General features: G+C 43.6%; 1 protein-coding gene across 2 annotated transcripts; it reads left to right on the top strand.

Moving 5' to 3' along the window:
• The first annotated feature begins 511 nt into the window (after positions 1–511).
• On the top strand, positions 512–8,867 carry LOC142008656 (transmembrane protein 14C-like). Of its 2 annotated transcripts, XM_074985905.1 has the most exons (5): positions 640–707; positions 1,975–2,051; positions 4,908–5,009; positions 7,500–7,587; positions 7,827–8,860. In XM_074985905.1, the coding sequence occupies exons 2-5, from the start codon at positions 1,976–1,978 to the stop codon at positions 7,882–7,884; spliced, it is 324 nt and encodes a 107-aa protein (XP_074842006.1). In that variant the 5' UTR covers positions 640–707; position 1,975; the 3' UTR covers positions 7,885–8,860. The 2 variants fall into 2 exon arrangements, with proteins under 2 accessions (XP_074842005.1, XP_074842006.1); XM_074985904.1 differs by lacking the exon at positions 1,975–2,051 and having other exon boundaries at positions 512–707; positions 7,827–8,867.
• The last annotated feature ends 3,298 nt before the right edge of the window (positions 8,868–12,165 follow it).

Here is a 12,165-nt window from a genome sequence, read left to right on the forward strand (position 1 = left end):
TGATTCTTGTTGCATGAATTGTCTTTTCCTTGGTAAAACCTGTGGGAGCTGGTGAAGTAGGAAATTTATGATGTTCTCTTTGAAACTCTTCTCTCCCACTGTCCTCCTGGAAGGAGGATTGGAGTGTGTATCCCTGCTCTTGGCAGGTCTTCAAAACAGCTGGTTCCCTAGGATCTGCGCGGCTTTCATCTGTCACAGGAGACTCTGCCTCCGCTTTAGCTGTCAAGCCCCGGGCTGTACCTGCTCCTGGGCAGCAGCAGGGCTGTATCTGGGCTGCCCTTCCAGCAATGAACGTCCACGTGGCAACCTGTCAAGGGGGATCCCTGGCGGGAGGCCACTTGTATCCTCTGCGGTCTCCGTAGGAAGCGGGCGCTGAGTGTGCAACATGCGGCGGTGCCTGCAAAGAGCGCTCCCCGCACGGCTCAGGCCCGTCCCCGCGCTGCCCCAGGGCCCGCTCGGGCACCCAGCCAGCTGCCGGCGGGCTCGCGTTCTGGCGGGCGCCCGGGAGGCGTTCAGCTGCTGGGGGATGGGTGTAGCGACCAGTCCCCGCCCCCCCGTCCATGTGAGGAGAGGCCGGGAAACCCCGGAGCCTGCTCTGATTGGGTGGCTCGGTCTGCCCCGCCCCTTGTCCCGGGAAGGTTCGGAGGTGGAAGGTCGGGGCTCTCCGAAGTTCCGAGGCGGCGCGAGGGGCGAGGGGCTCCGGGCAAGTAAGTGCAGGGCAGTGCGGGCCTGGGCTGCGGTGCACAGTTTCTTTTCCGCTCCTCGTTTGGGCCGAGCGGGCTCCCTACGGTTGTGGCGGTGGCGGTGGCGGTGCGGGGAGGGAAGGTGCCAGTACCGGGGGGCGAAGTGCGTTCTCCCTGTTGCAGTTGGGGACGCCAGACTCGGTGATGTTCCCCTGTGGCCATGGGGTGGTTTCTCTCCCTGCCAGGGCAGTGTTCTTTCCTGTTAGCCAGTGCCTTGGTGGCAGACTGCTTTCCTGTAGTCACTGCAGCCCTCTGGATCATCGCAGCAGGGTCTGTCCACGCGTCTTACAGAAACCAGCCTGAACCAGTCCCCAGCTCTGACTTTACCCTGACGGTGGGGAGGTTTGGATCTACATTTGTGGCTAACCCCCAACCTAGATCCAGACACCCCTGAACCACGTACATACAATATCCGACTGTGGTATGATGGCCCGTTTCTGCCTTTTCGGTGAAGTTCTGGGCTAGAGTGCTAGCAAGATGATCTTTGTTAAGAAACAAATTCAGTGCAACTATCTCAAACCATTAGAGAATGAACCACCTTCCTAAATCAATGGTGCTTTCTAATCCTCCGTGCACTTCAGGTTCAATTTTCATCAAATTCATTTAAAATCTAAGGTTCTGAACTTGTGTTACTCTCTGATTTTGCTCACCTTGATTATCTTTTTCTGATTTGTCCTCCTTGCTTAGTGTTTTTGGTTCTCTGTGTCTTAAATATTGAGTCTGTTCTGGTCTGGCTATGGTCTGAAGAAGTGGGTCTGTCCCACGAAAACTCACCTAATAAGCTATTTTGCTAGTCTTTAAAGTGCTACTTGAGTGCTTTTTGTTTTGATAGTGTATAGACTAGCATGGCTTACTCTCTGCTATTAGTCAGAACTGTTCACCCATTCATAAGGGATACCTTTACACTTACATCTGAATACACTGATAACATGGTGCATGCTTTCATGTTCTTTGGATTTTAAGTTGTTGGGGTGGGGTGTTCCTGTTTCTCAATGATTGCCAATAACTTACCTGAAAACAGAGCAGTACAGGGAGTTTGCTTTGCTGTCACCCAACTTTTAGTTTAGATATAATGACATTAGGCATACATAAGGGCATCTTTTTAAAGAGTTATTAAGCTCATGTCTTTGTGAACATTGAAGAAAGTCAAAAAGAAATTTAAATTGTATAAAACTGTGTAAAGGAAGGAGGGAATGAAAAGTATTAATATAACTGATTTATTTGTTTGCAGAATGGGTTTGGATTGGATAGGCTTTGGCTATGCAGCATTGGTTGCATCAGGTGGAGTAATTGGCTACGTAAAAGCAGGTATAGTATTTATAAATTGTCAAACTGTCTGGTGCAAAATTAATTTTGATGCTAGGGAGTGGAAACCCCCAGCCTGTAATAAAAGCAAAATACCAAGTTTTCTGCTTAGTGTAATTTCTAAGGCTTTGTAGATGCTCGTGGTCTTCTTAGCTTGGATGGTTTAAGGTTTATGCAATTCTTTTATTGTCGTCAGGAATGGAGTGTTGTATTATTTGAGTTGGTGCTGTTTTGTGACAAGCTCACAATCAGGAATGCAAGTCATTACTGATGGCCTTTATGTTCTTTGTGGGAACCGCCAAGTTTGCTTCACAAAGGCTTTATTGCTGATGTCTTGAATATCAGTGATCTACTTGTATATTTTGAGATAATATATGAAATGGTAAGTTAGAATTTTAAATTTTGTTTTTATAATTGATATTAGCACGCTTATGTACATTTCAAAATGTTCACTTAAGACTTCTGAAAATGATACATTTGAAGAGTAACTGCAGATATTTAGGGAGCTCAGCTTTCCATTTTAAACCTTTCTGTAAGTAAGTGTGACTTGTTTGTAGTATGTCAGAATTCTTTAGCAATATTTTGTTGCAAAGTTGCATTCAATGTAGTTACACTTGGAACTTTATCCTGTGACATGCTGCTTCCAGTTCTGCTTTTCTTGCTTTGCACTCCTTCCTGCGGATCTGTGAATCCTCAGCTGTAACATCCTTACAAAGGAGGCCTCAATTCATGTGGGAGCCCTCGTTCAATTTTTAGGACAGATGCTTGCTTAATGCAGTCTGAGGAGTTTGTTGTACTTGAGAATCTCCTCTTATGTTATTGAATTCAGTAGGAGCTTTGTCCACAAATGTGAATAAATTGGAGCTCCGTAGACCTTTTTAGTGTGCTTTTTGCTGCCTTGTATTATCCTGTAAATGACCAGTGGTGGGAATGAACAGCACTTGGTTGCTCAGTAATTCTCACAGCACTGTACAAAATGGTGAGCATTCCTATCCTCAGATTCCAGATGGGGAAACTGAGGCCTGGAATTTAAGCAACTTGTCTGAGGTCAGGTGGTAATTCAGTGGCAAAGTCAGGAATGGAACCCATGTCTCCTGATTCCCAGTCAGAGAGGAAAAGGAATATTTTTTGAGGGGAGGAATAAAAGCAGGTGAGGTGACATAACAGGGGAATGAGAGACTCTTAATAACTTGAGACCTGCCTGTGACAATAAAAAGTACGAGACAATCATGTTAAAAATAAAGGAAAAGTAGCTCAGTAAATGGGTGTATCCATAGTTATATTCCCTTCATTCTGTAGTCATCTATTTTCAAGTTAAACCTGAAAACATTGTGATATGCTTACAATAGAGAGGTCACTTATAGAATGATGTCACCACTTGCTAGGTGGAGCACCTGCCTCACTGTTCATATATGCTGAATGTCCAATTTTATATGTGATGATTTAAGGTTTCTTTGTTTCAATATTTATGATGGAGCCAGTCTTGTCTGTCTTGTATTCAGTGGGCAAAACCAATCTGCAGGCAAATGTGTGTTGGTCCTGCCATGAGTTCAGCAGACTGTACTCTTGAGGTCCTTTTCAGTTCTAGTATTTTACAGTTCTGTACCATATAACCCACCATCAGTTATGCCATGGAATGTGGGTGGGGAAGCAGGTACCAGGTATGAGTAGTTGTGGACATGGACATCTCATTACTGTAGAATCTAGATCATTGAGACAAAATTCATGTATGCAGTGTCCATTCTATGGAAGACAGTTACTCTGTGTTTTGCGGAGAAACTGTAGTTAAACTGCTGAAGCTGCTGAGTTGGATGGGAATAGAGTAGCCATTTGCTACGGTATGAGTATCTTTTCATTATACAAATGAGTATATCCTGCACCTCCATCCCCTGTTTATCCCAAATATGGGGTCTGACCCAAGTGTCCAGCTTATGTATTGATGATCGAACACTGGTCAGCTTGCTGCAACACTAAGTGGTCATTGTTCTGGTAAACCTGTAGTGAAGACCTTTATCATACTGGCCTTACAATTTCAGATAATTTTAATGGTGACCTGCAAGTGGAACAGAAAGAATGTGCTCACCATTAGCAACAGGTGTGGAATGCTCCTTTTAGCATGGCTAATGGAAGCATTCAGCATGTCAATTCCTTTACAGGTTGTCTACAAATCACTGCAGATAGGACTGGAAATAGCATCCATCTTCTGTCAATGGTGCAGGGTTATCCTTTGCACTGAGGACCAGATAGAAAGCCCACTCAAGTCAATGGGAATCTCTTTTTTTCTGTTGTCTCCAATTGATTTGGATTTGAGCCTTGTACGTGTTTAACCTTGAATACTTTTATTATTGGTGCCTCCTAAGTCCTTCTTGGCAACATTTCTAATCATCTTGCCTTGCTAATTTAAATTTCCTTTTTTAATCTCAGGCTGTTACTGTGTGAGATTTGTACCACCCTACCTAATCGCTTTATTTCATGCTAATGCTTCTCAAGAGCTTCTGGAAACATTTTATGAGGGAAAAACTATTTTACCCATCAAAGGTCATGTTTGATGCTTTTAGTCTAGTGACTCTTCTGTATTGTTTTTCATTTATCAATGGTTTATTTGCATGTTAAAGAATTAAATACTGTAACATTATTTGCAACTAATCTAGAGTTATTTGGTTCTTTGTTATTATCTGTATAATGAATTTCATAGTAAAAGCCAGCCTACTCAAATATTAACATCCTCTCACATTAGATCTAAATTGTAGTTTACCTTACTACAGTTAATGAACATGACTGTTCTGTTTGACATGTTGGTTTATGGACAAAGTTTATGTCTGGTCATCTACTAAGTACAGTATGTTTGATTTATTCAAGGTAGCGTCCCATCTCTAGCTGCTGGTCTTCTCTTTGGGAGCTTAGCTGGACTGGGTGCTTACCAGTTGTCTCAGAATCCAAAGAACGTGTGGCTTTCTCTGAGTGAGTCTACTTTACAATATCTATGTAAAACAAACTTACTGTTAGGTTAATAACATTTCATATTATGGTCTAATAGTTGTGTGCCCCATAGTTAAGATTATGCTCCAAAGCTCAGTTCTAACAGGGCAGTTAAACCTTTATTTTGTAAATCTCTTATTGAAATGGTAAAACAACAATATGTAGAATATAAACTTAGAGCTCTGTTTGAATTTTTCATTACGATTTCATAAAAACGAAATGATACAGAGAAAATAATAGGAGTTTAAAACTCATCTCCTTGGGTGTATCTCTCCCAGCTCCCTGCTAGCCTGTCTTACTTACCTTTGTGTTCCTTTTATAATAAATGTAGATTATTCCAGGCCCTGACTTTCAGCCACAGTATAATCTTCTTTTACCATTCCAGTGAGAGACTTCCTGATGCCTTAGAATATCAGTTATATATTGGATATTTGTCTATAGAGCAGTGTATGCATTGTTAGCTTTAGTGGAAAACTTGTATCAAGCCAAACAAGCCACATTTCTGTTTGAAGAAAAATGTGCTCTTTGTATCAATGGTTATCACTTCCAGAAACAGTGAGAGGGGAAACCCCTATTAAATGCTATCAGTAGCTTAGCTGGAAGAGGAGACCAGAAGTTCAACCTTAACCCTCTTCCACATGCTATTTAAATTCTTCCGCAATTTGCTATACCTATTGCTGATTACAGCCATGAACCCTAACAAGAAGACAGAAAAGAGCAGCTGACACCAACTTTCTTTCCCTCAGTCCCTTTCCTTTTCAAACAAGTTAACAGTTTATGCACATTCACTGCAAGTACATATTCCCAGTCTAAGATACCACACCCTAATGTTCTTCACAGCACAACACTATCTCAGAGAAACTAAAACAGTTTGGGGTTATCTTGTCCTTAACAGCTGTAAACCACATTCTTTTCCCAGAGCCAGGGATTCTGATCATCACTCTTCTATACTATAACCCACTTGGAAGTGTGTGTCAAGTCCTCCTCCAGCTGCTGGTCTGGAAAACAATTATTCCTGTAACTCAAATAGTAAGGACCTAAGTTAGGGGACTTGAAGGTCAAGGACTTCCAACTCTGCTGCTAGGATGGTAGAGGGGTGAATGGTGGTATGAAATTCAGGTAGTCAAAGTAATAAAACAACTTTTGACCAGGTTTTTTGGTTAAAGTTACAAACTGTTACCATAGTGTGACTTACCAACATACACATTTCATATTGCAGCTACTTGTCACGTATTTTGTTTAGGTAACCCAGTGTCTCCCAAATGGTGTTCTGCGGAACCCCAGGCTTCTATGAAGTGAAAATAAGGGTTCTGCAAGAAAATTGCATTACAATTTCTGACTCCTCCGCAGCTCTCTGCCCTGCTGCTCTGTATAGTAGAACTAAATTTAATTGGTTTAATGGCTGGAAGGGCAGCAGGAGGGGATCTGGCTGTTCAGCCAACTGAATTTAGTTCCATTATTTCAGAGGGGGCAGGTCAGGGAGCCACTGTGAGTCCCTCACTTGCCCTGCTGCCTGAGCAGCTACACCCCTCGGGTGGGCATGGCTCAGCTCATCCCTGCCAACAGAACACCTCTACCCCTGCCTTCCTTCCTCTGAGCACGCATGGCTGCCGGGTTTAGGCTTCTCAGCCAGCACCACAGATGGGTTAGTCCCAGGGGCCGGTTTGGAGCTGAGGTGAATTAATCCTGGGGATTGGGGGATGGAGGAGCCAGTTTGGGGCTGAGAAGGATTAAGTCTGGGGATGGAGGGGTGGGCTTGTGGGATAAGGGATAAAGTTTGGGTGTAGGGGGACGGATATGGGGGCTGAGTGGGGTAGAGCCTGTGAATGGGGTTATATAAAATTCTCTTGAGTTTAGAAGGGTTCTGTGGCCAAATAAAATTGGGAAACACTGATCTACAGTTTTAGCAGCTCTATGAATCTGCTTGTGCCGGGGCAGTTGATCAAGATGGATAATGCTCACTCAGCTAACAGAGGATAGTGCAGATTCTTGAAATAAATTGATAATACTTAAGATATATTTAGCATGTTTCATCTTCAAAGCTTTTACAAACACACATTTACTAATCTCCAGGACACTTCTGAGAGATAGGTAAAGGAAATATATTTTCTGTCTTGTGCACCTTGGTTTCCCCTATTTGTGTGTGTATGCACAAGTTTAAGCTTAGTGATTTGCCCAAAGACAAGGGAGTCAGTGCCTGAGTTATGGTTAGAATAATTTGTTTCTGATCAAAGTGCACCTTTTACCAAGGGAACTTTAGGCACATACAGTGTGTAAAACCTGGGTTTAAAGTTTTACCCCGACAGAATTTTTTTTTAAATTACAGTTTTCTTGACTTTTTATATGAAAATTAATCATTTTACACTTTGATATTTTATTTATCATCCTGTTTTTTGCTCGCTCTGAGTTAGCATGTCTCTTGCTCACATACCTCTGAAATAGTTCTGACTGTTCATTTGCTCTTTCATGTAGTTGCATCTGGAACACTGACTGGAGTTATGGGAATGAGATTTTACAACTCTGGAAAAGTCATGCCTGCAGGGTTAATTGCTGGTGCCAGGTACTACATCACATGCTGTTTCTAATCTTACTCCATGTGTTGGAGTCACTCCTATTTAATTCGTCTGGGGTTGAATTGTTTTGTAAGATTATAAAAAAGTAAGATTCCACGTATCCTTTTAAAATTGGATCATTTTAGTGTTCTACTTGTGTTTGTTTTTGGGTGTAGAGTATTTGGAAATTTGCTCTGAATGTTTTTCTTTTTAATTCAATGAACTTACAGTGTGTTCCTTTGCACAGTCTGTTAATGGTCGGGAGACTTGGACTGAAGATGATTGAAAAGCCCCATGGTCCATAATTGTGAACATCATGCTACTTAGTGAGTCAATGGGAAGCCTGAAAATGCAGCTGCCTGAAAGTACAGAGAATACATTGGTGTTCTTACATCAAATAATCTTTTTATTTAAAAAGAAAAAAAATGGGGAAAATTGAACGGGTGGCAGGGTGGGTGTTAAGTATACAAACTTTCACTTGTTTCAGATGTCTGTTTATCCCTATTCCATACACAGAAGTTGGGGTAGTAGTAGTTTACATTTCTCCTAATATATTCACTCCCATTTTGAGCAGGCAAAATAAATAACAATATATGAGAGAGAAAGGCCTCTCTAACATATTGATAAAGAAAACTCGCACTAAGGGCCAACAGGAGTACTTGGTCAGATATAATACAAATATGTATGGTTACTCAGTATGCAAACTAACGGCTTACCTGACTGCAGATTCTCTGTAAGAATGCGTCCAGCTGAATAGTTTACGGCAAAATTATGTTGAGCAAAATGTCATTGGAAGGAGGCTGCTGTTTGTACTAATAAAAACTGAAAATTTATATTGTAAGTTATACGCTTTATTCGGTAAGCCTGATCACATAAAGAAAAATAACTCTCAAATGTGGGCAAGAAGACAGAATTAAATGTGTACATTGTGTTAACACTGAATTAAAGACTCCTTTTCAAGAAGATAAATCTCTGTTGTGTATAATGTCAGCTGTATTTATGCAAGAGTATTTGGATTGTTGAAGTCAGCCTAAATAATCTATTCTGAGTATAAAATAAGTTCTGGTGTTCCTTAGTCATCCTCTAGTTTCTAACAGTGCCTGAGCGTTTGACTTTTTACTTAATGGACAAAGGTGTGGCTTTTTTATAATCCTTACCGCATCTCTGCATTCTGTGGCTTAAATTGTGGTACAGCTGTGAAAGGTCCAGTAGATCCAGGAGGGTCCTACTGAGTAACACCTTTATAGTAATTATGACAATTAGGCAGACCTGAAGTATCCTCAAGTGTTTTATGAGTACCAGAATCCCTTACCCAATAATAAAGTGCAGCCACTTCTTCAGTGGAACTGAGAACTCATTTACTGATGCATGCCAACAATGTGCTGTGGTTTTAAGCAGAAAACTAAGCATGCTGTACTCAAGGTGGATTTAGGTCACTAGAATCTAATGATTTAGAATCTGGCCACCATTCCAGAATTAAACCCACCATTCTGGTGCAGAAGGACATGCTGTGGAAAGGTGGGAGGGGAGGCTAGAAAGGGAGATCTGTAATAAGCATGAGTCATCAGAACCTTAGTTTTCTCTCTCATCCCAAGGACAGTGCCTCCAGGAGCAGTGCTCACTGCTATCATAGTGAGGTGCGGAGCTAGCACTGATCCTGGGGGGATCAGTGAGTTTTCACTACAGACTCATCAACACCACTAGATGCAGCAGCTTGTGCTTCCCCTGACTTTCAGTAAATTAAAAGATTACTCCTTCAAGCTACCAAAACCACTTCACTGTAAGCAGAAATAATATGAGCAAAGAACTGAGCTTTGAAAACAAACTACTGAGGAGGAGTAAACCTTAATTAGATGGTGGGGGGAAACTTGTTAAAAGGGAAATGGTTTCCAGGCCATTTCCAAGGATCTGCCCTGCATTACTCTTTGCTCTAAGAATATGGCACATGACTCCCCATTTTTAACACAAAGCATCCACTGAGCTACCATGCTGCTACAGTGCTGTTTGTCTTGTCCCAGTTCTGTCATTTATCATGCTGTGAGCTGACAGCATCCTGATGTCGCTGACTGAGAATCAATCCCTGCTCAGAAAACATGGCCTGAGGTATTAAGCTGTATCATTTTATGGTGCTAAACTTCCTAGCTTGCTAGCTTTAAATTCATACTCTCTTGTTGAACACTTTAATCTCTGGGAAAAGGATGGTCAAAGCAGAGACCTGCCAGGCAGCTGTTATGTAAGATGAAAAGTCTTAGTTCCTTAACATTCGCTATCTCTGGGTACATTTTCCTGTCATGCGCCCTTCTTGCCAAGTATGATGGTATTGGTGCTCTCTTCCTCAGTTTCCTCCACTGTCAATGAATTAAGATATTTTACCTAAGGATCAATAACCCCTCAGAAGAGTCTAGTTTATTAACCAAAAGTCCAGTGAAGATACAAGAACCCTGCTTCACCCCAGTATCTTAGCTGGGAGACTGAGTCAGTCTCACTTTATCTGGTATCATCTGGGTCCAACACTCCCCTTCAGCAAGGTCCTCTCAGCTCAGATTTTTTTTCCCCTGGAGTGGGGTCTCTTACCATTAAAAATTCCTTCCCCAGAGCTAGGCCTGGGCAGAGGTCTGTCAGCTACTGCTCTTCTGTGGGGCAGCATCTAGTCTGATAGTAGGTTGGCCTTCCTGCCACTGCTTGGGAATTTCCTGTCCCTCTGTACAGCACTTCGCAACCAAGGGACATCCAAGCAGGGCCCCTGTAAGAGTCACTGGGACTGAAGGCAGAAACTCAGAGCCCTGCCATAACAAGGCAGAATCTTGACCTCAAGCAACTGAGCTTTGTAGGGACCCCAGTGGCATGATCCAACAGGCAGTCATCCTTACTACCAGCTAATGATGGCTTTGGCTTTTATATTCAGAAAAAACAAGTTGTGGCTCAGGTAGGCCATGGGGGTTTTATAACATATGGGTGAGGCAAGAGCTCAGAAAGAAAAATGGCTAATAAGCCCTGCCTCAGCACACACTTCAGGTCCCTTCCTCTGATAAGCTTCATATCTCTAGCAGCCTCCTTTTACTGAGCAGTAGTTACCCTTTTTCAGGCTAATTAACTGTCAACCAGCCACCTCAGGATTTAATTACTTCCAGGTGAGTCTGAGTTGGCCTGTGTTCCCTTACGGGAGGCTGGTCCCTGACTTCCCTGCAAGGAGTCTGATGCTGTGACACCCCCTAAACATAAAAAGCCAGTTGAAGAACAGGCCCAAAGGGAGGTGGTGACAACTCCAGCCCTCCTGCTTTTCACATCTGCCACAATAGAGTAGATCAAATATCCTTGTTTTGGTGCCAGATTCACAGCTCAACCAGATGTCCATTCTAGGGCATGTCACTTACTGTCTCTGTGAAACTGCTCACCTGTTAAAATGGAGATATTTCCTCCCACGCCAAACCTCACGTGGTTTCCAATCCTGTCCAGTGTTCCTCCACTTAACATCTGACAACAATACAACCAAGAAACTCATTATCAAGGTTCGGCAAATAGCACAGTTGCCACTGTTCAGAAGTCAGTGGGAGGAACCCTGCTACATTGCTGAACGTTCTCCATCAGATAAAACAGCAGCTCACTGCAGCAGACCACATAGAAGAGGGCCTCTGCCACTACCAAAAGGTCCCCTGTCAGGGATTTTTCCTCCCTCAGGCATTATCGTCCCCGTGGGCCAGGGGAAACAAGCCTTTGGCCTATTTAATATCATTGCAGGGGCAGGTAGACTCTAAAGATACATAGGCTGCCATTTAGCAGCCCCCTGTAACGGTCACTCTGTGTCAGTTGGTTTCCCTGGTAACCTGAATTCACAAACACCTCAGAATCATGGATTTGAAATCCAGACTCCTCATTTGGCGCAGGTGAACAGCTTCTGGAAGCTTCCCTGGCCCAGAGGACCTGTTTGAAAACATGTGCTTAGAACCTTCGTATGGAAATTAGCTTATGAATCATGTATGAGTTTGTTCTATATAAGCAGGTACCTCCAGGCATTCAGTGGCCCTAGGGGACGCAGACTTGCTTCTGTTACCCTGCATAGGGAGGCGCTGGCTGCTTCTGAGCAGCGTCTGCCGAAACCTTAGGCCAGCCCTAAGGGGCATAGAGCTGAAATCACCTCAGCACTCGCCTCTGAGTGGTGCTGAACCAGAGCTAAAATCACCTCAGCACTCGCCTTTGAGCGGTGCTGAACTAGAGCTGAAATCACCTCAGTACTCGCCTTTGAGCGGTGCTGAACTAGAGCTGAAATCACCTCAGCACTCGCCCTTGAGCGGTGCTGAACAGAGCGAAATCATTGCCTGGCTAATTACACCTAGCCACCTCAGCCATCGCTGACAGGACCCTGAGCCGCCTTGCGGCTTGAAGCGGCGTCTTCGCACCATCGCACCTCACCGCTCTCTAGCCTCAAGGAGCAACAAGCAGCCCTGAGGTGGATCAGGCGGGCGGCAACCTGGCCTCACCACTAGGGTGAGGTACTGCGTGCTCGCCTGCTGAAACCCAGGGCCTGCCATCACAGCAGCACCCTCGCCCCCGCCGTCAAGCAGCAAGCAGCCCTGAGGTGGATCGGG

Source organism: Carettochelys insculpta, chromosome 2 (genome assembly GCF_033958435.1).
Source record: "Carettochelys insculpta isolate YL-2023 chromosome 2, ASM3395843v1, whole genome shotgun sequence".
NCBI lineage: Eukaryota > Metazoa > Chordata > Testudines > Carettochelyidae > Carettochelys > Carettochelys insculpta.

Bases quoted from the DNA above. Each gene is read 5' to 3' on its own strand.
- LOC142008656 (XM_074985904.1), top strand. From the start codon at position 527: ATGGGTGTAGCGACCAGTCCCCGCCCCCCCGTCCATGTGAGGAGAGGC. The intron at 708-4,907 runs GTAAGTGCAGGG...GATTTATTCAAG, and splicing joins GGGCGAGGGGCTCCGGGCAA to GTAGCGTCCCATCTCTAGCT. The intron at 5,010-7,499 runs GTGAGTCTACTT...TCTTTCATGTAG, and splicing joins GAACGTGTGGCTTTCTCTGA to TTGCATCTGGAACACTGACT.